Raw genomic sequence first — 27,386 nt, 5'->3', positions numbered from 1 at the left:
AAAACAGTAGGATCAACACCCACACACACACACACACGTGCACACCAGTAATCAATGCAGCGTTATAATTAATTAATGCACACATATAAACACACACACATTCAGTGTAGGAGGTTCCTCCTCCGGAGATTTAAGTGTTCAATACTGGTCTTCAACATCCTCGGTTTTCAACTGGAAGTGTGCTACAATCATCACGGAGATGTTAAGGGCCTGTGAAAGAATGCCCTCCATGTCTGGTCTCTGCAGGAGCTACAAACGCACGCTGATTTCAAACGTTCACGTTTGTGCAAACAAACCCACGACCGATGATTAACCTTCAGTTTGTCTCAGTCCGTTAACACAGCGGGAAATCCCCCCCCCCGCCCCCTACACGACTGCTTATACCTTCAGACGACACACCATGTGTGTAGTTGTGCGGTGGAATCAATCATTCGTTCAATAAACATTACACTTTCTCCTTCTTGCGTGTAGATGTTGGCTTGTAGCTACAGCACACAGATGCAAGATAGAAACCATTAGTCATCAGATAAACATCGGGCGCTTCACTTTGAAATTGCACAGAGCTTCCAGACATCATTTCAAACCACTTAATTCAAAGAAAAATCACAATTTCTATTCACTTCCAACCTCAGAACAGCTTGAATTTAAATATAATAAGACTTCAATTCTCTCAACTTTCGTTTGCATCGTATGCCGGCAAAATAAAAACTCACTATCGTCTTTGTACATCTCAGTCATTCGACTCTAACTTCATTTAAATATTGTATCTGGTTAAGAAGCTGAATTTATTATTTAAGTATCAAAAAACACTATCATGGATTCTTGTGTTAATCAGCACTGTCATTTAAAAAAAAAAAGTGACATTTTCTGGGACTTGCAAAACTGTGTGACGAGCTTAAATCATGGGTGTATTTTACTTTTACTGACATATCTAGTTATATAGCGTAGGACCAGACCATCATAATAATAACTATACGAGAACATTATGAAAACATAAAGATTCATATATTTAAACGGCAGAGTTGTCATAAAAGGTCTCGGTAAGTGAAACAGTAAATGAGCTTTCCGTTGAGAGCAACTTACAAGTTAAAATGCCTCTCTGTTAATCGTATGATGGATAGAGGCAGGAGAATCATTTCAATGAGCGTACATGTGTTTGACCTTATAATGATCTCAGTTGGACGTCAGCAGTTTTCGTCCCCTGGGGCAAACCACCAGGGTCGCTTCGAAAAAAAACAGCAACTACCACAAGTGAGTGGATCAATTGCAGCATCACAGCCACCCACATACACGGCATCCCTGTGTGCAGAGAACATTTACACACTCGCATGTGTGCACAACCGCACACTCCGGATGATCAGAGGAGGAATAAAAGCACCCCTCAGTAAACAATGTGGGGAGGAAAGAGAGGGAGGAGTGTACAAGGGATAACATTTGAACTGCTCTTTCCAAAAACAACATCCAAATGGTAGCTGAGGGTGAAATGTTGCTTTAAATGTTTTGGAATGACTCTCATTACCTCCCTTCTTCACAATCGACACACACCATTTGGCCACAAGACAGTTTGGTTGCCATATTGAGATAAAAGTGTTGCCAAGAAACACATTCTCCAGCACCCAAAGTGTTGATGTTATTATATCCGTGCAGGAAAAAGACCATGATAGAGATAGTTCTGCTGGAGTTCAGGTGTGCTGGATGGCGTTGCCCAAAAACATGCAGCCTGAGGATACACATGCACACACACACACACACACCACCCACCCACCCACAGAGACACGGTGGAAGGAAGGTTTCAGTCTTGATCGATCCCAGATTTTGCAAAGTTAAAATAAGAGAACATCAGGGGATACAAGTTGAAGCTCAGCTAATACACGATGTATTTTATGATTCATGTTGATTTTACATCCACTAACAAATACTAACAACACATTTTAAAAATAAAAAGATCTAACAATAATAAGACATTGCTTCATGACTGAATCTTCTACACCTAGCTAACTAGTTTACACGCTAACTAGAACATTAATCTTACCACTCCTCTTCATTATTAGCCTTCTTCTGGTTCAAACTACAACAATTTACAACTAAATCACTTCTATATCTATATATAGGTGGATATAAAACTAGTATTTTCTTTTTCAATCGATCAATGTGATAAAATGTTTGTACAAATCAAAGTTCAAAGGTGTTTTTAAAGCCCTTGTACTAAATGTGGCTGCAATTATAAAAGTAAAACAAGCAGAAAACCTCAACAAACACAGATGAAAATAGACAAACTGAAAACTTTGGACTCTTCAGATGAAAACCAAAAGTCAAAAATAGTGATTCTACATGATTAAATGTAAACACATGAGAACGCAAACTCCCACATCCACACACACTGAAACCATCTGTTGGCCACCACAGCTCCAGGCCAAACTCTATTGATCTGGTTTTTGTTTGCTGCAAAAGAAAAACATTCAAACACAACTAGCCAACAAAGTGATTCTGGTAACCATTAACCCTGCCAGGAAAGGTCCCCACGCTGACGTCCAACTCATGTGGGTCTTGCCGACTGTTAAACAGATATAGAAATCATGACAAAGTCCTGTTATCTGCTCCAAGTTTCTTAATCTGTGCTGCCATACTTTAATACCAGCTGTTGCTCAGATTGACTCACTGACAGAGAGGTAGTGTTTTCACCCATTTGTCTGTATTTAGGCAGGATTACACATCTGTCTCTCTGCAGGATTACTAAAAAAAACAATCATCCCACTTTCATGTAACTTAGACAAGAGACTAAGTAATTCATACACCAAAAGAATGCAGCCAGATTCCTTTTTAACATTTATTGATCCTAACAAAAGAACATTTGTTTGGTCAAATGTTAAATTCCTATTCAGTTCTTGTAACAATAGATGACATTTACTGAAAGAAACTGTGCTTCCAGGGATCCCATGTGTAGCTGCTGTAGTTGAACAGTGGAGCATCAGAAAAACTTGAAAAATTTGCAATATTTTTGAGAGGCTTTGCAAAAATTCAGGGTTTAATTATAGCCCTAAGTTATTTCAAAATGTTCACCGACAATCGAAATCTAACTAGAGTTTTTGCCTTCAGGTTAATCCTCAAAGTAAAAAAAAGCAATGTCAATATTAACAGAATTTTCATCTCTTACTAGTCAAATATCTTCATTCGACATCAGTCATGTATTTAAATGTGGCATTACCAACCTTAAATAATCATCATCAAGTCAAATAAGAACTGTGAAAGAGTCAATAAACTAGGGTATCGGAACCAACTTGTATCTGGTCTTTGGGTACTTAAACCTCCATAAATACTCCAGTTTACACCACAAGTCACTTCACCAGTTGGAGAGTTTTGTATCTGTTTAAGGCTACTATGCTGACCTTTTCTGCTCCCAGGAATTTCTGGGAAGAAGATGGCAGGTGTTTGACACTCGCCCTGCCAACAAATGTGCACACAACAGCCGCTGACAAGAGACTCGCACAGAATACTGAGGAGCTATTGTGTCGTGGCACGATATTTTAAGTATGCGTCAGTCGTTAAATATTAGTATCAACAAGGAAATGTTTTGTAACTGCACAAGAATGTAATTGTTTTGTGAAGTGCTCTACAAATAAACTAAAGCAGGTACAATAGCTTGATGTTTTAGCGTAGCCGCTAGTACTGAAGGGCCTATTTTTAAAATGGCCAAAAATACGTCAAACGTCTTTATTTAGATTTTATCACATCTATTTTTAAAAAATGCTTTAATGTGAAAGGTTTTGGCCGAACGTGCAGGAATGTAGAGGTTTAAGCTGACGTAAAGTGACATGCAGGGACACATGCAAAGGTGTGTGTGCGCGCATGTGTGTGTGTGACCTTTGGGTGTGTGAAGATGTTTGAATTGAAGGCAGAGTCAACCTGTTAGCTAACACTATGGGTATTCCAACATGCCACAACACGATCGCTTTTTTCTCTCTCACACACACACACACACACACACACACTCACTCCAAGGTTTGTCAGCTGTGTGTGTGCACGTTGCACATGTGTGTGTGTGTGTGTCGTTTGTCTGACCCTGACAGGTTTATTGTGGCAGAGCAGCAGTGCCTTGTGCTTTCTCTTAAGGAGCCCGTTTTCTCTCCCGAAAGCATTCAATTAATCTGAGAGACGACGTGTCCGAACCCCTTCTTCTCACACACCAACCTCTGTGTGGTGAATATATATAAACACACACTTGCCACATTAATTTTAATGTAAACAGACGCACTAAAAGCCAGCACTGTGGAAGACAAATTGGTAGCAGCCATGATAACCCTGAACTGCCACACATGCTGGAGGAATTACAGCTCCAGCGACTCACAGCCCTTATGTTTAATCTGAGAAACAGACAAACCCTTTAGCTAGGAGTTGTCTCGCAAAGACACTCGGCTGTTTGCTTTACAGTTTTTCTTTTCGGAATAAAAGGGATACATTTAACTTCTCTTCAAAGAAAAAATGCATTAAATGTTTTTTTGGGCAAAACCTGAAATAAGTTTCTGAAGCAAAATGGGCTTTTATAGTGAATGTTTAGTTTGATAGAAAAGGCAAGAAAAAACATTTGTAGATGAGTGTCACAATTTACTTTACATCATTTATAAAGTCAAAGTGAAGTCAAGTTTTAGTTGAAAAAGTTGCAAATGTTCCCAGGCCAGAGATCGAATTCCTGATGAGTATTAACATGTGAGAATTTTATTTCACACCCTCTGTAGTTGACAATAGAGGGGTTGAAAGACTCATGAGTAGAGATGGGTTCGATCCAGCTCGCCATTGGCTTCAATACCGGCTGCATTAACAGATCTAGAGTCAACAGATGGACCACTTTGTGAGCAGAATTGACTTGGCAGCTCAGTTCACTGAAAAATGTCTTCTTCTACAGGCCTAAACTATTTCACCAGCCGTGCTTCATCTTGTGACAGGTAGATCCAACATGTAATAATTATGTGTCAGAACAAGTGTGTTCATGCGTGTGCAGGAATTCTAATTGTAAGGAAATGATGTACATATAAATGCTGCACAAGTCAGACCCGTTTCCAAACTGCTACTTTCCTAACCTGCGAAACAAGTGTACGTCTTAATAAACACTTTTAAATAGTAACACTATTAAAACATCCGAAATACAAGGCATTGCAAGTCCTTGCGTTTGAATCCTACACAAACTGTTAAGGATTTTTTTTCCACTTCACATAACCAGAGTATATTCGTAATTTTGACACAGATGGCTTGATTTTTGCTTAGTGGTAGAAATTTTTTCAGTGTTCTGTAATATTGCAGAACTTCAAAAATTCTGCAATTTGAAAATTATTTCTTCAAATACACAAACATACTACAACCTTTTAAACCTAATTACTCTTCCATTTACATCATATATACTGTAGCTTTGTAACCCATAACATTACTGTAACTCTTTATTCTCTCACTGTACTTTTAATTTCAGTGTTCACAGATCCTCATCTGCAGCAAAGTTATCATTCCTTGATACCTCCACTGCTCTTTCATTCCCCTCTCCCTTGTGTTACTACAACTAGAAGTATATCAATCAATTTATAAATGTACTAGTCATCACACCTACACATCATCCTTTCATATAACATTCTAATAAAGGTATCACCACAATAATAACATATACAATTACAAAGTTGGTATTTATTCAAATAAATAGTTTGATGTTTTATGCATTTTAAGAACAAAAAGACAAAAGTTTGTGAAACGAAATACTAAGAGTGACAGTGTGTAACACACTGAAAACAACCCTGAAAGTCTCAAGATAATTAAGAAAATAACAAAAAGTCCAAAACTATATAATAATGACACTTTTGTAAAAACACTTAGAGTAAACAAGACAAAGTATTCTTAGAGTCTTCCCTGCTTTAAGATTAATAGGGTTTTGAAAATAAGGGTAAATAAAATAAGCACATTCAGTATAATAATATATTAGAACAGAAATGATGTAAATAAATCCAGAAAAACAGTCTGAATCTGATTCACAAAAGGTGCGCATGCATATAGGTCTGAATTACTTTTGAACTCAATTTTAATACAAGAAACACTCAAAAATCACATTGGTATTGATAGATAATGCGTCATACAGGACTTATTGAAAATTGAGTTTTCTGTTGAGATTCTCAAACTTGGATCATCATTTGATCTGTGATTTTAGTGAATAATGAACCTTAAAAACATTCCATAATCTAGATTCAGCTACAGACCACTGCCAAACTTGTATTAGTTATTAGTTAGCACATTTCTAACCAGTCCAAGAAAATTTACTCACAACTTCTTGAGACCAAGAAACAGAAATAAACTTCTTTAAACAGTTTAACCAAAGACAGAAACTGGTGGACACACCCTGGAACGGCTCCATTTTGACATAAATTTCCCTGCATGCAGCTGAGCAATAAAACACACGCGGTCAGCAAGTAGAGGACAAATTGGTAGCAGCACAACCCTGAACTGCCCGGCATGCTGTGTGAATCACACTTCTGAACAGAGAACATTTGAAGGGCTACCACATTTATCCAACAGTCTATGAATGTGTGGCGGGTCAGGATTAATCTCTACTCCCTCGGCTCTGACCCCCTGAGCACAATCACATGCTTCTTTTCCTGTCCAGCGTTTCGGTCTCACAGAATCAACATACTTCTTTAGAAACACAACACTGCTTCGGGATAGTGCACATTTGGCGCTGTGGCCATTTGTCTGGAGTGCCGTTCCCTCTCCGAGCGGCTGCCAGTGTGTGAACATTAATAATGTGTCCATGTGAAGCACGAGAGATGAAGGACGCTGCTCTTGATAATATTTGCTGCTACTAAACTCAGAAGGTCCCCTCGCCCAGAGATCATTCATTACCACACACCTCACTATACAAACAAATATGAATAGAAATAACTTTTGAAGTGGTTTACTCTCCATTACCATCACATGCTTGAAAATGTAGAGCAGTCTTTTAAACACAAACGTGACAAACCAGGGCAAGAGTTCTGAACCGTGTGTTGAAGAAACGACTTTTTGTAAGAAGAACTCGAAAAGCGAGCTTTAATATTAGCTAACCAAAGACTACAGATTAGAAGCATTTAAATCCATTCATGCGTTACTTCTGCTGACAGGCATATCAATAGAGAACATTCAACTTTATCTGGTCTGTGCAGACTAAAAAAAAATGCAGTTTGTATTATGCAATGTCATTCACAATCAGTTTTAGATGTTAAAAAATTGCAGTTAAAGTTAATCCAGTATAAGTGCAAAAAGAATGAATAAGGTTGGCAGAAAGTTTGGACATTTAAGTGTGGAGATTTAATGTAGCACACCAAAAGCACCGTCATGCTAGCTACTGAAGCTCATAACATGCTCAATGTAGCATTAATAAAGATTCATTTGAAACATTGTTGGAGATAAACATTTATCATTTCTTTATTTATTGTTGCAGTGCGGATCATCACTACTTTTCCCTCCTCAACCTCGTCACGGTTATTTTCTGGCAGGTTCTACATCTGCTCTTTTCAAGCGCAGCAGAGGGAGGGACATGGACAGATGGTCCAAATCTGGTGGAGTGTTCCGACAGACCTCCAGGAGACAGAGGACCATTTACAGAGATTTTACATTAATAAACTGAGGCGAGGATGTGAGTCTGAGCAGAAATAAACAATGTAGTTGAGGTTCAATCCTCTGGATGGTTTCTTGACTCTGGAAGAACCAAGCAAGACAAAAAACATTAACATTTTATTTAATAGATGTAAAGTCATGTTTAGTCTTAATATTTCTGTGGTGCCACATTCTTAAAAAAATTAATAGAATGAATTAATATGGTATTGAGGGGGCGTTTTAGAAAGAAAGAACAAAAATATTTAACCTCGACTGTGATTCTTGTAAATTTTGTTAGAATAAAGATTACACTTGTGATTATTTATTTAGAGAACAAGTGCACATTTGTCTTGGATTGTTAAATGGTTTGCTTGAAAATACTGCTTCGTAAACATTTACTGTGTTTGTCGTGGGATTGTAAAAAGTTCTCTAAACATATGCACAAGTTCATCTTACTCATAGTTGAGTCCACTTCTCTAGTTAGATTCTTCAAGACAACCATGAGTATCGTAGAGTCATGCTTTCAGTAAAGGTTCTTAATCAGGGAGGGTTTCACATTAAATTGAGAGTTAAACTGCGTAGATTGATTTCCTTTGCTGAGTAATGGATGACAAAGGATCTTTAAACTCTATATTTTTTCTATCACTCATGTCATACAATACAATATGATCACTAATATGAAGACGATTTGTTAAATTCAATTAATTTAAGCAGAAATCCTATCAGAGATCAACCAAAAAAAAGAAAACAATGAGGTCTCTTGGGAAATTAAGGCGTATTGGCAGCTAAACACATCGAGATTAGGCTTTAAGCAGCGAGGGGGTGGGTTTTATTCTAAAACATGTATGGCAACAATAAGAGCAGCCACCTCTGCGCACCTCGTCCTTGAGCTCATGCTGTTTATTATAAGGTTTAAAAGGCACATTGTAGTCATTTCCAATTAGCCCGTAATTATCACACGAGAAGAATGAGCGTGTTATCACAAGCCTGGGACGGAGATCAGATTTGAAGAAAATAATGTGCGGGTGTGTGATGAGAGCCATAAAGCTCAACGACCGGGATCACACAGTGGTGGGATTCGGTGGGCGGCAACGCTCACGGAGAGTCGGGTGGCAGAGAAGGTCAGCGTGTGGGCAGAATGAAAAACATCCTGGTGTAAAGGAGGGCCCTCACTGCTGAGCTGGTTTGTTGCGAGTCAGATTAAGAAGCTGCAGATGAAGAGACTTAACCACACAGACTCAAGAAAACCATCATGTGTTGAAGGAAACTTATTTTTCTCCATTAGGATAGAAAAGATAAAACTACACTTTGAAATAAAATATTTTACTTCCAAATGAAGGAATTCCCACATATGATCTACGGTACGGCACCATTTTTTGAAAGTAGAGCAACATTCAATCGTAGACACTACTTCTCCAAATGTAGTAGTATACAGCAAAAGAAGCTATACATTACATTAATGTAAGGTATCCATTTGTGTTCCGTTTAACCTCAATTTGTAGTTTAGCAATACATTTCACATGTGGTCCTTTGAAGCAACATGTCACTTTGTAGCTTCAATAGATCATTCATGTCCAAAAATAGGCACTACATTATTTATAATGAGTATATTTGAAATGGAAAAAGCATAAGACACAAAGTGCATACCTCTGCAGTAGAGCTCATTTACAAAACTATATACAACTACAAAAAACAATGAAATCCCTAAAACCACTTCTATGATTTCAGAAATGTATTTTCAGTGCACTCACATAGAACTCTAGAAAACCTAAGAAGCCAAACAAGTGACCATTAAAAACCTTCCTTTAAAACCACAAGGAACCACAGAAATCCACCAACTTGTCACGGTCATGTTTCCAGAAAATTGCTTAGCAATATTTTAAGTTCTTTTAACTAACACAGACAATCACAATCTCCCTGGTTGAGGAAATACGTTTACTAAAATAAAAAAGTATATTAAAAAAGCCACCGTCTAACTTGACACATATTGTTTAACTGCCAAAACAAACGTAAGCATGTCAGCATCCACTTCTCTAATATGGATTATTTGACATTTAAATGAGAAAAAATACCTACAGTTTCCCCGAAAACCTCCGTTTTGCCCTTTTAATTTTGACTTCCATGTTCGTCACTGACACGTGAGATTATGCAGCCACTGCCATGAGCGATTACATCACCTTCCAAATGTTTCACCGTTACATGTGGAAAAACTAGATCACCAGCAATAAACAGGCTCATCTCTTTGGCACAACACGTCCATCAATCATTCCTGCACGACACGCTGGGAGAGTTGATTTCATCTCTGCGAGCTTTTCATGTGCCTGGCTGAGGCGAGTGTGTGGGCTCTGCTGGGGTGACACATTAATGCTTCATCAGAGGGACCCCTGCTCCAACAGCGGCGCCACACTTTGCCAGACCTCTCCTGCTCTAAAAAAAAAAAAAACGACACATGCTGCATTGAACCCCCGATAGGAGCGGGAAACACAAATCAACAGGAACACTTCTATCTCGGGGGTTTACCTCTCCGAGAGAAACAAGAAAAGCAGTAATTGTATCTCTTGTCTGCAGCGACATGACTTCGGGGCGTTGTGAAGAAACTCCATGTTAGCGTTTGTCAGACTTTCCATTTTCCATAAGCCGGAGCGAACCACCTTTAAGGAAACATGATTGGAGACGGCAGCGCGCTCGTTCTTCATTCAACCACAAAATATAGTCCGTTTGCTTCTGCTTCTTCTCTAAGCTTTCATTAATGATGACAGCAGCTGACTTCACCACCACGAAGAGAAACTCGACAGCTCAGCGGAGCTCTGACAAACAAGCCGGGAATAAAATCAGACTAGTGAACTCAAATGGAAATAAAATATGAGCTCACGCTGCCCTTTTGCTCCACCTCAAGACTTTTCACCTTTATTTCTTCATTAGCTTGGGTGCAAACAAAAGCATCATCTTAGTTTGTCTAGCTTGTCGTATTAAAATAATTACTACAATGATCAAATATTTATCTTTAAATTTTCTAAAAGAGCACAGAGCACCCTCTTTCTCTGCGAGCTATAAAAAAAATCATCATTTGTTTGCTTGTCTATAAAAATATAAACAACTTGTAATGTGGATGTAAACCCAGCCGAGCCACACGGATCAGCGAGAGACAGGATTGAAAGCACAATTATACCACAGAAGAAATTAAAGGACTCCCATTACACAGATGAGGCACGCAACTGAAAATAGACCAACTTGTCGAGCAGACAAAACAAGGAGCCCATTTATTTTGCAATTTCTTTTAAACCAACGGTGCATTATGGTCATTTACAGTTCCTATAGCGGTGTTATTTTTGCCTCCATCACTTTCTGTGATCAGATATACTCTAACTCTCATCATGTGCCTCCCAAAAATACGTGTATATCTAATATGTAAACAAGATTGTTTCGTTTAAATGACTGCGAGGCAGATTTTAGTCATAAAAATATATTCCATTTGCAGGTCACAAAGGGTAATTAATACCTTGTGTTTTAACCTTAAACCCAGTCACAACTATTGACTCCAGCACCAACTACTCAAATACATCAGCAGGTTCACCAGAAGTGGCCCTGGCACGCTGGGATGACAGATAATGGTGCATTTTGAGATCCAAGCCCATTGCACCCTGACCTGCACACTGCTGCAAGACTCAACCCTCCCTGCTTCTCTCTTCAACCCTGGCTGTGTGGAGTTATTTTCCACTCAGTGACCCTGAGCAGGAGGCGCTGGGGATCCCGAGCACCATGGCTGGTACAACACGAGAAACTTGTCGCGGGTTTTCGAAGCAGCTCCTCGCGCGTCCATTACGATCTGCAGCGACCGGAGCGTATTTTTTTTTCTCATGATTTAACCATAAAGGGGGCGTTTCCCCGTGAATCCGTCAAACAACATACACTTACTGTGGTGTGGAAGTAGGTTAATGGCCGATGGCAGGAATTTTCCAGAGTGCAGAGGAGGCGGGTGAGTCGCGCCCAAGTGTCCGGGCGAGGGAGGGATCCTGCCGGCCGCGGCTCCCGCGCCGAGTCGGTGAGGCTCCACGGCGAGCCCCGCCAACAGCGGCGGAGGTGCGTGGACGGATCGTGGAAGTCCAAAATCTCGGCCATCCATTATCCACTGGGAGGGAAGTTGGAAAAAAGAAATAGTCCGTTCGGATCGGCGTCCTTCTCCGGGAGAGAGCCACGGCTGGCTATGATAACGTCTTTAGTTCTCCAGGAGATTCCGGTTCCTTCTCGGCCATCACGCTGACCTAGAAACGAAACACTCGCTTAAACACAACGTGGTTTCTCACAATCTTACAATACAAGCGAATAATGTTGGTTTTTGTCGCGGTTTTAAGCAGAGAAACGGCCCCTGGGTGCAATGACGCAGTTCGTAAAAAACACTTCAAACTACTCTTGTCTTGGCGGAGATGACACACGTTATCATTAGAAACTGAATCGGTTTTTGAATCGCAAGGATAATATTATTAGCTAATGTTTATGCGGACCAGCCACCCCCCGCCTCACGCCATATGGGGATCCGCTCCAGAGCCGCGCTGCTCGGGCGAGCTCAGGCTGGAGCGCTCGGTCGGTTCGCGTTGAGAAAACACGTTAGAGTAACATTTCTTTTTTTTGGAGCAGTGTTGCGAAACCTTGGCGCGAATACACCCGCGTAAACCAATACTCCATAAATACTGGAGTCGCATCAAATATAAATTTCAAACGGGTTAAAAATAAATAAGGTTTCAAAGGGCAGTGTCGTCAATCATGTGCTGCCACACATGTGCACACAAGATTTTACACCACAAACACTTATTAGAAGTCTTGTTTACATCCAGTTAATAATATTCGAAGTTAAGTTGAAAATCCACTGGAGACGCAAACAAACTCCAGCGTGTTCGTTTTTGCGCGTTCGCTGCGATATTTTTAACTTTAAAATACGACGTTAGGCGTAATTAAAAGTGAAAGAGTTCCGTGAGTAAACACGCAGGACCAAGTTATTAAGAATACTTTCGCAGAAATAACAATGGATCCATTTTAAAACTGCAACAAAACAACAAAATCGTTCCTGTGAAAAGATCCACAGCGGATTGAGACGTGGTGTTGAGATCCACGCAGCGGCAAAAAGAGGAGCCACGTTTCAAACTTTTTTTTTCGTACCGAACGACGCGCAAAACTTTCGCTAAAGAATCGTCCCCAAAAAGTTGTTATTCGGTCCCAGCGAGACTCCTCGCTGACCCGCGCCCTTTTCTAGTCAACAAACGAAGAGTGCTGGCGAGAGGAACTAGAACACGGGGAAGGACAGTTCGCTTACGTGAATGGAGGAAAGAACAGCTAAAACGACAAAATAAACCCCCGGAGTCCGCGCTGGTTGCTCAAAGGGGAGCTGTGGTAGTCCATTACAGGCGGGCTCGGAGCTAAACTGCGGGAGAACAGGGGAGAGTCCCTGACGCGTCCGTAAACTCCTCAGCAATGAAACACAGCATTGTTTTAGGCCCCGCCCCCTCCGGCCGCTCACGCCCAATCGAACACAGCGTGTGACGTTCCACAATAACACAAGCTGATTGGATGCAAACGCCATCAATCATACTTCTGTGCAGGGAAAAACACCAGCGCTATAAGAGCAGTTATGGAGCCGCTTCAAGGTCCAGGAGCAATCGAACTCTGGGAATGATAGTCTTAACCACATTTTTTTTTTTCATTTTTCTGTGTGAAACGAGTGAGTAAATAAGACTTCAGAAGATACTCGAGACACGCCGTGACTCGTCCTATTAATTATGCCTGAGTATTTTCCATGTGATCTTGTCTCCCCTCCGGCCGGGCCGAGAACACCATACTTGGGGTGTAATTATAGAGTAGCTGTCGTGGAGGACTGTTCCAATCGTCACATTTATAAAGTACACACTTAAATTCCTGCAGATGGATTAAAAGCCACCATATATATCTGCTTAAAGGTAAACACCTCCGCGGCACTTTTGTTTCTCCCGCATCACACCGATCTATGTATGTTATGTATAAATATAATCTGAAAAGCTGCTCATGTTTTATCGCAGCAAAAAAAAAAATGTTGATTAAAAAATCTGAGTCGGTTTCAAGCCCCCCGTACATCCGGGCCCCTCCCCCAAGCGGTTTCCAGGCACCCCGCGGAGCTGCATAGACTTTGCAGCAGCGGGAGCGGATCAGTCCGGAGACCCGGCCGAGGAGCGCGCGACACGGACGCGTCTCCACGCAACGCTCGGATCGTTATAGACGTCCATCTGGAGCTTACGCGCACCACTGACCGGCCGGTCGGCTCGGATCGCTCCTGGGAGAGAGAGAGAGAGCGAAAGCGACGTCCCGTCCTCGGCCTTTTGTTTGTTGAGTCTCCCCGACTGGGAATTGAAACAATGGTTCAGATCAGAGCTCTGTTATGGAGGCTCTCTGGCCCCTCACATGAGGCGCACCTTCCTCTTGTCGGTGTTGGGGGTTACCTCCCCGACCAGGTGGGTTTAGCTGCAAACAAGCCATTTTTTAATATTGAACTTACACTGGGCGAGTTTAACATTTTGCCAGCGTAAATACGATTTTAAATTTAAAAAAGCGTGGACGATAGTTGAATTTTTTCTTTAATTCATAAGAAAACGCAATTTGTACTTAAATACTTTTAAAATATAAGTACAGATTTCTATTTAAATGTTTCTTTCACATCAGAATGACTGAAGCTAGCAATACTTCAGTTGAAATAAACTGTTTTTATTTTGTGCCTTATGAGGTGCTTAACTGACTCTTATTAGCATGAAAGTTAATTGATGTATCAAATTGACTGTTGTCTGTCATCTATTTAGATGTATGTTCAATTAAAGAAACTGTGTCTTTGTAACGGCCTTTGCGTTTTTGTCACACAATCAGCAGCAGAAGAGAAAGAACTGAAGATAAGGATTTATAACCTCAAATTCTGCTGAGCTCAGAAAAAATCCTGACTCCTCTTTTTATTTTTAAGAAGAAAATGCACTGTCAGCGAATCATTCATCTGCTGTATTATTCATCTTTAAAGCTGTTTCAACCAAAAAAAAACACATCTATCCTCATCTCTGCAAATATTGACATTGAATAAGCAGGCCAGAGTGATGGATCATTGTCCGGGGTGTCCCCCGGCTCAATGTTGGTCAGATGTTTAGGGGGGTGGTTGATTCTGATTTTTTTTTTAGTGGTGGATCAGGTTATTGGATTTGGCGACCAAGACTGTCTGAATTGGTGAGCACACTGGGGAGCAGAACAGAGGCGGCGTGGATGGATGGTTCTGGGGGTTCGGCGCATAAATAAATAAATAAAAACATGATGCTGCCCCTCACCCCCCCGGTCCTCCAAGCATAAATAAAACATCAAATAACATGTATTTTTACATCAGAGACGGGCTGATATTTGAGGCTTCTCCACCCTGTATTGCCCCCCTACACACACACACACTCTCACCAGGACCAGTGGTGAGCGGCTGCATGCCCACAGGCCCATATCATTCATCATGTCATGCTCCTGCACTGTATTGTTGCCAAAGCAACTGCTGCTGCAATGCAGCAAAAACGGATCCTAACATGATTGTGAAGCGGCTAATTGCAGCTCGCAGTGTTCTGGTGGACACACACACACACACACACACACACACACACACACACACACACACACACACACACACACACACACACACACACACACACACACACACCTGCACTAGAAATGCCAGCGGGCCTGAGATGACTGACACACACTGAGAAGGCCCCCTACCCTTCCCCCACACGAACACACGGTTCTCATGGGATATCCGTCAATCATCATTCTGAAGCTTGCAGGGTTTTACTGGAGGTGAGATGAAGCCTCTCAAAGGCCTGTTCCATGATGACATCATATTTGAACTTAAAATCGGAACAATACTCTTGTTGCAACTGTTGTTCATCCATATTTTTATATCCTTATCTCCCCCCCCCCATTTTTAATGTAAATTTGAATGCTTAACTTGTTAAGTTGGGGTGGGATGAACCACCCCATGACACTTTGTATTTGTTGACCTATGATTCTATAAACCTCAAAAATTAAATTACATGATTAATGATGTCAATATGTTTATCCCAGGTAAACATTAAATATTGTGACAGAAGTTATTGTGGAAATAATTTTGTCTGTCGTGGGGTGGGGTAACATTCGTTTCTGAGGCAGGGAATTATTTTTGAAGGTCACATGGTTTTCTCTCCCTCCTCGTATAAAGTCCCATAATGCAACCAACAATTGTAGCAAGTCAAAAGTTCAAATCCACTTCCATTTGCCTCGCGTATCTGTATCTGGGACCAGACTCTCTTGCTCAAAATACGAACCACCACAGAAGAGGCCGGTGATTCTTATGAAAGTTTCATCAGATTTACTGTGGAGAAGACAGGAGCTTGACTTCAGATTTTAAATGAGCTCCTGTCATTTGCTGTCAATCAATCGGAGGGAGAGTATTCCGGAGGGACTTTAATGGAGTGAGAGGGGGCGAAGGTAAGAGGGGGGTGTCGGCACCAGACCTCAGAGGCTCACAACACATGATCTACAGGTTTAGATTTACAAGGTGTGATACCTTAATGTATGATATAGGTTCATAACATGCAACTCAAGATATTTCAGGCCTTCATTTGATATCATTTTCATGGCTTACAACAACTCATGAAAACCTCAAATTGGAATATCACATACAATTAACAGAAAGGGGGTTTTAAACAGAGAACTATTGGCCATCTCAAAGTTTTAACCTTGCATATGTCCTTAGTTCTAAAATCTCCTGATAGACAGCTGTCATGACTTTGGATTCAATAAAGCTCAGTGGACCAACACCAGCAGTAGACATGGCTCCCAAAACCAACACAGACTGAGGAAACTTCACACTGCATCTTGGATTGTGTGCATCTCCTTTCTTTCTCCAGACTCTGGGACCTTGGTTTCCAAAGAAGGGGGGAAATCTCTTGGAATCTCATCGGAAAAGGGGACTTTGGACCACTGAGCTTTATTGAGTCCATCGTCAACGTTTGAGGTTTCATAAGTTGTAATCATTAGAATTATATCAAATAAAGGCCTTAAATATCTCAAGTTACATGTTATATACATCAGTGGTCATACATCATACAATAGTGTAACCTTGTAAATGTATCTGCTAGAATAAACGAACCTTTGGAAGATATTGTAATTCAGCCTTTCACCTACTTCACCTGATCTCTGACGGTGCAGCGCTGCCATCTCCTGGACACACACAGAACTGCAGCCACAACAAATTACATTTTCCTCCTAAAAATTAGATCAAGTTGTTGAAATTCATGTCTTATGAGAATTTCCCGACAGATTGCATGATTTTACTTTATATGTATATAAACTTACAGCCTCTATTACAAAACTACTTACATGTGATAGGATGCTCACATACATACAAGCAGTATTGAAGGGTTCTTTCTGGTGCGGCTACTAAAGAAAATCAAAGAAGCTGTGTCAGCACAATTTCAAGGAGCTGGGGGTGGAACTGAGGCTGGCTACATTTTCATCCAACATAAACCACGGATGCCTGCTCAGTCTTGAATACACATGGATTTATATCATTCACACTTTGAGTGACCACTTGATGTTGACAGGTTAAGTCTAGATCTGATACAGCCGGATTAGATTTTACAGAACATGAGGCTGCATATCAATGTTCTGAAAATGTAATAGGATAAATATGCCAGAGCACTTCTGGAAAAGGGTTAGAATGGACGACAATGACAAATTGATCTTGCAAAGAGTGTCAACATCAATAGTTTAATGTGAAATGTAATAACCAAAGAGGTCCATGAACAAATGTCATGCCTTTGCTGATTGACAGCCAGTCATGACTGCCAACCTTAAAATTATTTCCACTAGACGTGCTTAACTTGTTTGAAAGTCAGTAAACTGTTGAAGCATAGACACTTAACACTGCTGGCATAATGTCAGTCAAGTAATGATTTTCTGAACATCACAAGTCTTATTTTGAAGGACCTGTGAGTCAGTAAAGTTAAAAACATTGCTCAAGTGTTTTAAAGAGACCACTTTAAGAAGGAATAAAATGCTTGATGTCAAACTTGGACAAAGACAACAGGAGCATGAGTCAGAACACATGTGCACTTTATTGGGATTGTTTAGTCAGTGTACAGGTTGGCCCCCACAGGTCTGGCACCCCATCACTTCTTGACCCCTCACCCCAAAGATGGAACCACCAACAGCGGGAAGAGGTCACGATTGGGTTTTGCATAACAACTGCATTTAAGACATGGTTCAGTTGGGTTTTGCATAACAAAAAGAAAAATGAACAGGACCAATGTATCTTAAGGCTGAAAGTACAAAAACCCAGACATAATTTACATACAACCATGTTTGCGCCGACCACTGGGCAGCCTTCACAGAGGCAAATACGTCTCAACAATGCAGTTAACGTTTGAACCACGTGTCTTAAATGCAGTTCACAAACATTTGGAATGACTCAAAGAAAAACAAAATAAACTAAAATGTACATTTTTTTTAAGTCCTCGGGTTCAGGTGCTGAATCCCGGGGTGCTTGTTAAACCTAGCCAAACATTACCGTCTCCTTCATTGTTCCAGTTTCAAGATCCTGAGTCAAGCGCCAAAATAAGTGAAGCCATGCCAATGAGTTGGTCAACTGGGCTCTGCGCCTGAGTGTGTATGAGAAATGTGTCGTGTGTGGTCGTTTTGCACAGAACTGAACTTGTTGGGCGTTTGGTCGGGGAGGGGGAGAAGGAACAGTCTGTTTAGAAGCATTTGCGGTGGACGATGGAGGGGCCGGACTCATCGTACTCCTGCTTGCTGATCCACATCTGCTGGAAGGTGGACAGGGAGGCCAGGATGGAGCCTCCGATCCAGACAGAGTATTTACGCTCTGGTGGGGCGATGATCTGCAGGAGACACAAGCAACATGAGACCTTGTCCAGGAGACAGTAGTTTTTACATTGAGGGGATGGGGGCTCACCTTAATCTTCATGGTGGATGGGGCCAGGGCGGTGATCTCCTTCTGCATCCTGTCGGCGATTCCGGGGTACATGGTGGTACCTCCAGACAGCACAGTGTTGGCGTACAGGTCCTTACGGATGTCCACGTCGCACTTCATGATGCTGTTGTAGGTGGTCTCGTGGATGCCACAGGACTCCATACCTGGGGGGGGGGTTGAGATGTTAGTCAATTGTCACTATTCATTGAAGGCAACCATGGAACATACCAAGGAAGGAAGGCTGGAACAGGGCCTCGGGGCAACGGAACCTCTCATTTCCAATGGTGATGACCTGTCCGTCGGGCAGCTCGTAGCTCTTCTCCAGGGAGGAAGAGGAGGCAGCAGTGCCCATCTCCTGCTCGAAGTCCAGGGCGACGTAGCACAGCTTCTCCTTGATGTCACGCACGATTTCCCTCTCGGCAGTGGTGGTGAAGGAGTAGCCACGCTCCGTCAGGATCTTCATGAGGTAGTCTGTGAGGTCACGGCCAGCCAAGTCCAGACGGAGGATGGCGTGGGGCAGAGCATAACCCTCATAGATGGGCACTGTGTGGGTCACACCATCACCAGAGTCCATGACGATACCGGTGGTACGACCAGAGGCGTACAGGGACAGCACAGCCTGGATGGCAACGTACATGGCAGGGGTGTTGAAGGTCTCGAACATGATCTGCAATCAGAACACAAGGACGTTAACACATAGGATCCCCACATTTTGTGGTCACAGCACCCACACCATGCATCAGAGTGAGGCTCCATTTAAAGTTAGTGTAAACACTAGTGCAGCATAAAACATTCCTCACACTTGTGCATGTAAAGATCTAAACAAGTGCAGGCACACAGTCTAAGACCTGTTGATGGAACATCATATAGAGTAGAAGTCCTGGAGGAGAGGATGAAGGAGCAGGTGAGAACAGAAAGGAAATGAGAAGTTTTGACTGAATAAAAACAAACTAAATTTACCTGAGTCATCTTCTCCCTGTTGGCTTTGGGGTTCAGGGGGGCCTCTGTGAGCAGGACTGGGTGCTCCTCAGGGGCGACTCTCAACTCGTTGTAGAAGGTGTGATGCCAGATCTTCTCCATGTCATCCCAGTTGGTCACAATACCGTGTTCAATGGGGTACTTCAGGGTCAGGATACCCCTCTTGCTCTGGGCCTCGTCACCGACGTAGCTGTCTTTCTGGCCCATACCCACCATCACTCCCTGAGAACAGAAACATTGTCAGCATCTCAAAAATCAAAACTAGCAAAACTAACAGTGATCTTCACCCACCTGATGTCTGGGACGACCAACGATGGAAGGAAAGACGGCACGAGGGGCATCGTCTCCGGCAAATCCGGCTTTGCACATACCGGATCCGTTGTCAACGACGAGTGCGGCGATTTCATCATCCATGGCTCAACTGTTGGAAAAAAAAGAAAAAAAAAAAGGATCAGCACAAGTTCCGCTTTGTCACTTCCTGTGTCGCAGTAATATCATTCAACCACTAGGGGGCGCCATCACCCACGATACCGCCTAGGCCAGACAAAAGGAAGTGGCGCTGTGTTCGATTATTACCATATAAGGGCATGGCTCGGTTTTTGAGCAGCTTTGCAGCTACTGGCGCCATGGCAGCCAGCCAGGAGCCCAGTGACATGATGAGCCCGGGCTCTGCGACCACTCCCTTCGGCCTAACAAAGTACACCCCCCCCCCCCCCCCAACCCAAGTACGTCGTGCCCCAATCCCTGACTTTAATGTATAACCTACATGATTTTACACCATTGCGTCACAATTGACACGTCACCTTTAAAGAGTCAAGTTGACTTTAATCTAAAGGCAAGAGATGCGCGGTGAGAGATGCGCGGATCAATCAGAGACTTTGCACTCATTTCCGGAAAAGCCACGCCTTTAACAAAAGGGCTTAGTCACTCCTTTAATGCTCCATCTTTAAAGTTTAAAACATTAAAAGACATTAAAGACGTCCTTTGCCCTTTAATCTAAGCGTTAAGCCAAAAAACGTGTTCTAGAAGTTAAAATTTCAATGAGAAATAAAATTAATGTTCAAAGTGATCTTTAATAAAAGATGGGCGGCGTTAGCATAATGTGGCTAGTGCTAAAGTAGGTCACACCCCGCTGCATCGCCGCTGCACAAAGGCGGCAGACAGTCAGTTTATCACACGAAGAATAAAACCTCGCTGGACAATGACTAAACCCAAACATTATTGAAACTGTTTAACGCAGTCATCCTAGTCCCATTTTTAAGACTAACTACACCCTCACGAGGTTAGGATCGGGAAAAGCCGGTCAGCCGTTCGAGAGCACCTGCTGAGTAACGGTCCACCCTTGACTCCTCAGACGTCGACATCATGAACACCAGGGTAGACATTTTAACAGATTAACGAATGTTAGCAGGTTTAAAGACAAAAGAGGAACCTCGTGGTCGAGCACTTTTGAAAAACGCGATAACACGACGAAACAATTGAAATCACATTTCGTTTTTAAAAAAGCATATGAATACATGGTTTAAGCTGGAGTAGGCCTCTTACCTTTTGTGTGTGTGGCTTTACGCTTAAAGGAAACGGTTTTCAGGCAAGATGATATCCCGCACAAGCTGCGTGAGTGACGGCGCTCAGAGTGAATCCGTTAGCGGCGGCGCTTCGTTTTTATATCGCGTCGGCTGCCCGGCTCGAACCATATAAGGTAAACTTTCGGAATCGCGCCCTCTGATTGGTCCCGCGTCATGTAACGGGCACGTCGCGTGCACGCCGCGGCGCACTGGACGCTGGCGATTTGAGGGCGAGCGAGAGGGAGACGAGGAGAGAGAGGGAGAGAGCAGTAGAGAGAGGGCGATAATAGCATAGGATTGGAAAAATAAGAGGGAAGGGATTGATGTTGGGAAGCTAGGAGACGCTAATCCTCTATATGTGGGCCTTTTTATCATTAATATCTAATAAAAATCAAAAAGTATGTGTTAGTTTTTTGACATATTAGGAAGTTGTTCACTGAAGAGGTGGGTCTGCCATGAATTCAGGTCTTGATGACGTTAATATGTTGCAGTGGGACAGGCTTTACCAGAACCATCTACATGATTTTGAAAAATGATTGGTGACAATATCCTTCCCCTTTTGGTATGTTGTCCCAGCTACCTGGGGTGAGGGCTGAGGCCACCCCGTACAAACAACACCTATGAACAATCCTGAGTCACCACATCAAATCTTTATGCTTTTTTTTTAACACTTTTAAGCTGCACGAGGAAACCAAGCTAAAAATAATGTAAAAGCTGGATGTTTCCAGTTGTTAATGAGTTGTTGAGTTTAACAACCGGCCTCCTCCTTTTATTCATTTGCTTGCGGTGGCCATGTTTTTAACGTCAACCAACTTTGTCGTCTGATGCAACATGTTTTTCAGAGGCTTGTTTATTTGATGGCGTTGGACTCGCACTATAAAGCAGACACTGTTGCAGCGTCACAGGGTCAAACACATGACATACATAACAAACAGGCCGCGGGATGACAGACAATGTAGGCCATCTTTTTCCCATGTCACTCATCGTCCAATAAGTCATAAAGTACTAACTTTATTTTAGGGGATCGTCTTCCACATTTCTTAGCTCGCACAAATGCAGAGGCACAGTTATGATCGAATGTACTTCACTTCACAATAAACTCAAGAATGGACAAGATTTTATCAACTGTGTGGCCATTGTGAAGCCAATAAAAGTCTTGGTTGTGACTCATGCGTCGACATCTTCTTCTTCACCACTTCCTCTCTAGGTTTTCAGCACCCATCTTCTTTTGTTGCCCCTTGCAAGAGGCCTAAAAGAGGACAAGACGACAGCTTTTAGTTTAGCAGAAACTCTTGGACTGTGAGCTGCTACACAATACAGCAGTTGTTCTGCACAAGAACTTTAATGTCTGAAGTACTTCCTCAAAAACATTACAAATCTCAGACACAGCAGCCATTTTGAGATGTCCAGATTATGAACATTGATTATGTAAATGAAAAAACAACAGGAAGCTTCTTATTCATGGTCATGCTTTTGAACACTGTTCATTATTTTTAATTGAGAACATTTGTACAATGGAAAGGACTTCCCTTTCCATCTTCACCACAACAGCAAATTGAAGGATCAAAACAAGTTACCAGCGTAAGCAAATGGCTGTTTGTTCCTATGGACTAACTGAGCAGCTTTTCTTACTGTATTTTTGGATCACAAGTAAAATAAAGATATGTAATTTCTGAGAGAATACTGGTAATCTCTGCTTTAAAGGTTTGTAGCGGACATCAGAATTGGTTATTGATAGTAAATATTAGATGTTATCATTGGTGTAAAAAAGTCTTCTTACAGTCTTAACATTCAGAAGGCAACAAGTAAGAGGTGAACATTGTGCATTCACAGCTTTTAAGTTGAATAGATTCAATGTCACCTAAACAAGCCTGTTTAGTGTGTTGTTATCAGGGAAGAAAGGGTTGTTATTTCAAGCTGGTGTCGTAATCCGGCCTCGAGGGAGTGCCGTGAGGTGTTCCCACTTTTATAATACAAGCATATGAGTTTCTACCACGAACCCGAGCGTGAGTCACCGGTCGGCCTACTCTATATGTGATATGTTATTCATATGTGACGCGTCAACGTGTTGGCGATTACCATCAGCGAAGTGTCCAGGTGAGACTTGTGTCAAAACCAGAGTCTGTCATGACTTTGACTATCACGCCCTGTCAACCGCGCTACTGAAGCACTCAGTCAAAACAAACTGTTGAATGATTTTTCTCTGAGGACATGTCTTGATGGCAGCACGCCAGCAGAAGATGTTTTACATGATGATCAGTCGAATGATTTGCGGTTGTCCAAATTAACCACAGCTCAAAGTGAGTGACACCTTTATGACAGCAACAAGCGAGTACCTGTTATTAGGAGTTGGGAAGAGTTAAAGGGGCGGATAGTTGGTGCTTCAGAAGATAGACATTTCGCTGACGGAGTTGCAAAAGTGTCTTGTGTGGGAACTTCTCGAAGACCATAAAAGCTTTACTACAATCAATAACCTGACCTGAGTGGCGAGGGTTCTTAGATTCATCTTTAGTAACTTCAACATTTTCTTTATTCTCTGCAGGAAGTCTGGTTGCCCTTTGGCACTTTATATTCCCTTCACCATTAGACATATTCATCACGCTTTTGATGAGACATTTACAAGCATTTAGTTACACGTCTGGAGCTGGCTTTTGAGTCAGATTTTGTTTGTTAGAAAACTTAGCAGGTGCAAATTGCTAGCTAAACTAGCTGCTAGCTTAACTATGATCTCGTATTTTACGTTTCATTCACAGTTAGCTACATAAATCCATCATGTACTTTCTCTTTAAATCATCATTGAGATTCTCAATACCATGTTGCAGTATTTACTTGGATTGAAACCATTTCTTTAAAAAAACGCTGCATGTCATGTAAAATGTTAAAACACCTTCAACCACCTTCATAGTACTAGCAGTCAATTCTTACTATAGTTGGGTTTATTAGGTATCATTCACTCAGTCAAGCTGTCGAGATTGTCCAGATAATCTATATTTTTAAATTCACGAGTTGTGTAAATACGCTTATGGACTCTGAACATTGAAGCCAGTTATTGTAGGCACAAGACTTTGAAGTGTAGGCATTAACTTTTATGTTTCAAAGCAAATATACATTGCAATGCGGAATAGATGAAACTAGTCTTATAAGGATGATAAAATTGATTGATTTTTTTTAAGTTCAATTGTCTTTTTGTTGCACAGGTGTAACCAGGGATTTGGCGCCACACCTTCGTCCCACCCCTTCTTTCCTAAATGATGGAAGATAGTGAAGATCTAGGCGATGATCAACTATCATTGCTGTCAATCATTACTACAGGGAGCGCGCGACTCAAAGGTCAAAGAACTTTTGTTGAGATCCCATAACAGAGCTTTGATGACATATCAAGAGATTGAAGGAGAAGAAGGCCTTGATGTTGAAACTGGCCTCTTTGTTTCCTTAAGAATTTCCATTCTAATGTCACACACCCGCACAAGTTTACATCATGTGTGTGCGCCTCTGCAATCTCTGTGTTTGTCAGCGAATTGGTGCGGTTGTGACACCCCTGTGTGACGTCATCTGCTCGAGTTTCACCACCTCATAATGCAGCAACTTCCCCTGCCTCAAATTTCTCTCAACCCCCCAAAACCCTCCGTTTATACTTCTTCTGCCTTCACATGTGGCGTCAGAGTCGGCATGCATGCTGTTGGGTGGGTCTCTGTGGGGGAGGGGAGGAGAACTATGAAAGGCCTGTTGCTAATGGTTCAAGCCTTTGGGGGTGAACATGAAAAGTATATCCATTACAATGAGACTTATGACTGCAGCTCAATACAAAAAACATTAGAAGCAATTAAAGCCAGTGAAAAACGGTGGAGATAAAACTTGCTGGGTGTGGTGAAGATGGGAAGCAATAAAAGCATGGTGATGAGAAATATTTAATGGCATTTTGACTGATGGTGTTTTTTATGTAACTTTCAAGCTGAGTGTTTAATCTTATCAAATGCAGCGTCACACATTACACGTATGGCTTGTTGATCCTGAGAAGAACACTTTAGGTTTTAGGTTTTTTTCCAATTATCCACAGCAAATGCAGCAATTTTTCATAAAAAAATAAACAAAATAAAATAAGAACAAGAACAATGAGATATAAAGTGAAAGAACAAGATGAACACAATCTAAGTCTAAAGATAAAGATAAAGAACATAGATCAAATAAAAATAAAAAAGACAAAGGATACAAAGATTAACATAGAACACAACATCATGATACTTTTACTCCACTCCTGCCCCCGAACTCAGAATTGTACAATTTAATAGCCCGAGGAATGAATGAGTCCTTGAGTCTATTTGTTTTGCACCTGGGAAGGAGTATTCATGCACTCCATCTGCTTCTCTGCTCACTGATGACAGTGTTCAGAGGATGACTGTCATCATCCATGATGGACAGTAGTTTGTTCAGTTTTCAAACAAAGAAATGTACTTCTGAATGTATCCAACGACCACAATAATAAAGTTATAAGAGAAATATTTGATAATACTATTGCTCGCCTTCATCACTCTTAGTTATACATATAAATATCTGAAGGGCAGAACAAAAATTTGATGTTTCAAAATGATGGCTATACCGAAAAATCCCACTATAATGTACCACCTAATTTAACCGTATTTGTGGTGCTTTGAACTTAAAACAGGCACTCGACGTACAGCTCATATTATTATTGTACAAGTTTGGACACAGATTCATTAAACAAGAAATGACCATTTTAGGACATGAATCAAGTTTGAGTGAATCTACAGGCACAGAAGTATTTGTGACATCATAGATACATTTTCTTTGCCTTTAAAGTTCCTTTGTTAGGAACTTTAACAAAGAGAGAATCCAGAACATGGCCAAAGATATGACCTTCTATCAGCTTTGATGCAAGTTGAAAGTTGCATTTGTGACATCACAGAGTTACTAGAAGTGGACGCTCCATTCCCATCATGATATTTGTTTATTCCTCCCACAGTGGGGATAGAATAAAAGAACATTAACCTTGTGAAATAGAAAATAAGTAATATTATTGTGCTATTATTTTCTACAAAACTTTATTTATTGTGGGAAATGGTTCATGATGGTCAAAACAACTTAAGTTCTGTATAGGTGTGAAAGTCATTATTTTAAAAGCAAGTCATTATTTGTACCATCTTTCCAGCTTCCCAGGATGTTGGAAGCTAAAAAGGCAAACCCATTGTTTACCATCTGTGACTGACCCTATTCAGAAACCCCCAAGCCCCGTGCTACCTCTACAACTCCTTCAGCCCATATAGCGCCCTCCCTCCAGTCATACAGCCAATAGACTGGTCGTCCGCTGCGTCATTGATCCTCGGATCACCGTGGTGATAGTCTGACTCCAAAGCACAAGCCAGTTACCAGCTGTGTGTGTGTGTGTCTGCCAGCTGGCTCGTTCGTGCTCCGATTGGATTAGCTTCCCATTAAGGGCCCAAATGGGTTCTTAACTCCAACCCCCACACGACGAAAACATCTTTAATACCACTTAATAATATCTTTTAATAAAGTGTGGAGGGCTTGACAACTTAATGACAAACTATTTATTTGTCACTTGGTTGTTTGAGGATCCGAGTACCTTTTAGCCGACTGACAGACTTGGCAGTTCCTCTTAAAAATTGATGTCAGGGCTCATGTTGGTTTCTACTTCTGCTTTGAAAAGTTGTGTTTCTGCATGAGGAAGTCAAATAAAGGAAGAATCCTGTGAGGGTAGCGATGGCCAAAGCAGTTCAAGTTGGCCCAAGTTCAAACCAGAAGCATATATACTCAAAAACACAAAGTTAACATTAAACCCAAAGTATAACTATGAGCAGCACTGGGGGACTTTCTCTTAACCATCGGAAGAGTTCATCTCATAACTTCACTTCCGCATCTAGCTGGTGCTCCCTCATTGGCTCACAGTGGAGTCAGAGGTTCCTTTTAAGGCTGTGAGGCTGAACTGAGGTGGACGCTTTAAAGCAGAGGTTCTTACAGGAAACTGAGAGACTGAAGATCTTTCTATCTCAGCATCTAATCTTTGTAGTGAACCAAGGAGGGATTTTTTTTGTCCTCTGCCATCTGACTGTCATGTGTGGCAGCTCTGACGCTTCCTCTCAGATCGGCTGTACTCAGGCTGGACCACTCTTCTGATTGGCTTATTCTGGCTGTGGTCAGGTTCTTTCATTTCCGGATCTTAAAGCTGTATCTTACAAACAGATAGAGAGAGAGAGAAC

The 27,386-nt window shown here is 41.6% G+C and overlaps 2 protein-coding genes across 4 annotated transcripts in view; both read right to left on the bottom strand.

Annotated features, from left to right (window-relative positions):
* Positions 1-13,053, bottom strand: part of tnrc18 (trinucleotide repeat containing 18) — a 45,581-nt gene extending 32,528 nt beyond the window's left edge. For all 3 annotated transcript variants that reach the window (XM_087809048.1, XM_087809050.1, XM_087809049.1), the window contains exons 1-2: positions 12,911-13,053; positions 11,518-11,864 (exon numbers count right to left, since the gene is read on the bottom strand). In XM_087809048.1, coding sequence (XP_087665174.1) covers positions 11,518-11,725 — 208 coding nt within the window. In that variant the 5' untranslated portion in view covers positions 11,726-11,864; positions 12,911-13,053. The remainder of the gene's footprint in view (positions 1-11,517; positions 11,865-12,910) is intronic.
* A 4,663-nt stretch (positions 13,054-17,716) lies between these two features.
* Positions 17,717-21,272, bottom strand: actb2 (actin, beta 2). Its single transcript, XM_087809258.1, has 6 exons — positions 21,134-21,272; positions 19,880-20,009; positions 19,571-19,810; positions 18,839-19,277; positions 18,593-18,774; positions 17,717-18,518 (listed from the first exon to the last, which is right to left on the bottom strand). The coding sequence occupies exons 2-6, from the start codon at positions 20,000-20,002 to the stop codon at positions 18,375-18,377; spliced, it is 1,128 nt and encodes a 375-aa protein (XP_087665384.1). The 5' UTR covers positions 20,003-20,009; positions 21,134-21,272; the 3' UTR covers positions 17,717-18,374.
* Positions 21,273-27,386: the final 6,114 nt, after the last annotated feature.

The sequence above is a fragment of the Callionymus lyra genome, chromosome 15, assembly GCF_982586985.1.
Source record: "Callionymus lyra chromosome 15, fCalLyr1.hap1.1, whole genome shotgun sequence".
In the NCBI taxonomy this organism is placed as follows: domain Eukaryota; kingdom Metazoa; phylum Chordata; class Actinopteri; order Syngnathiformes; family Callionymidae; genus Callionymus; species Callionymus lyra.
This window is presented reverse-complemented; position numbering and strand designations above follow the sequence as displayed.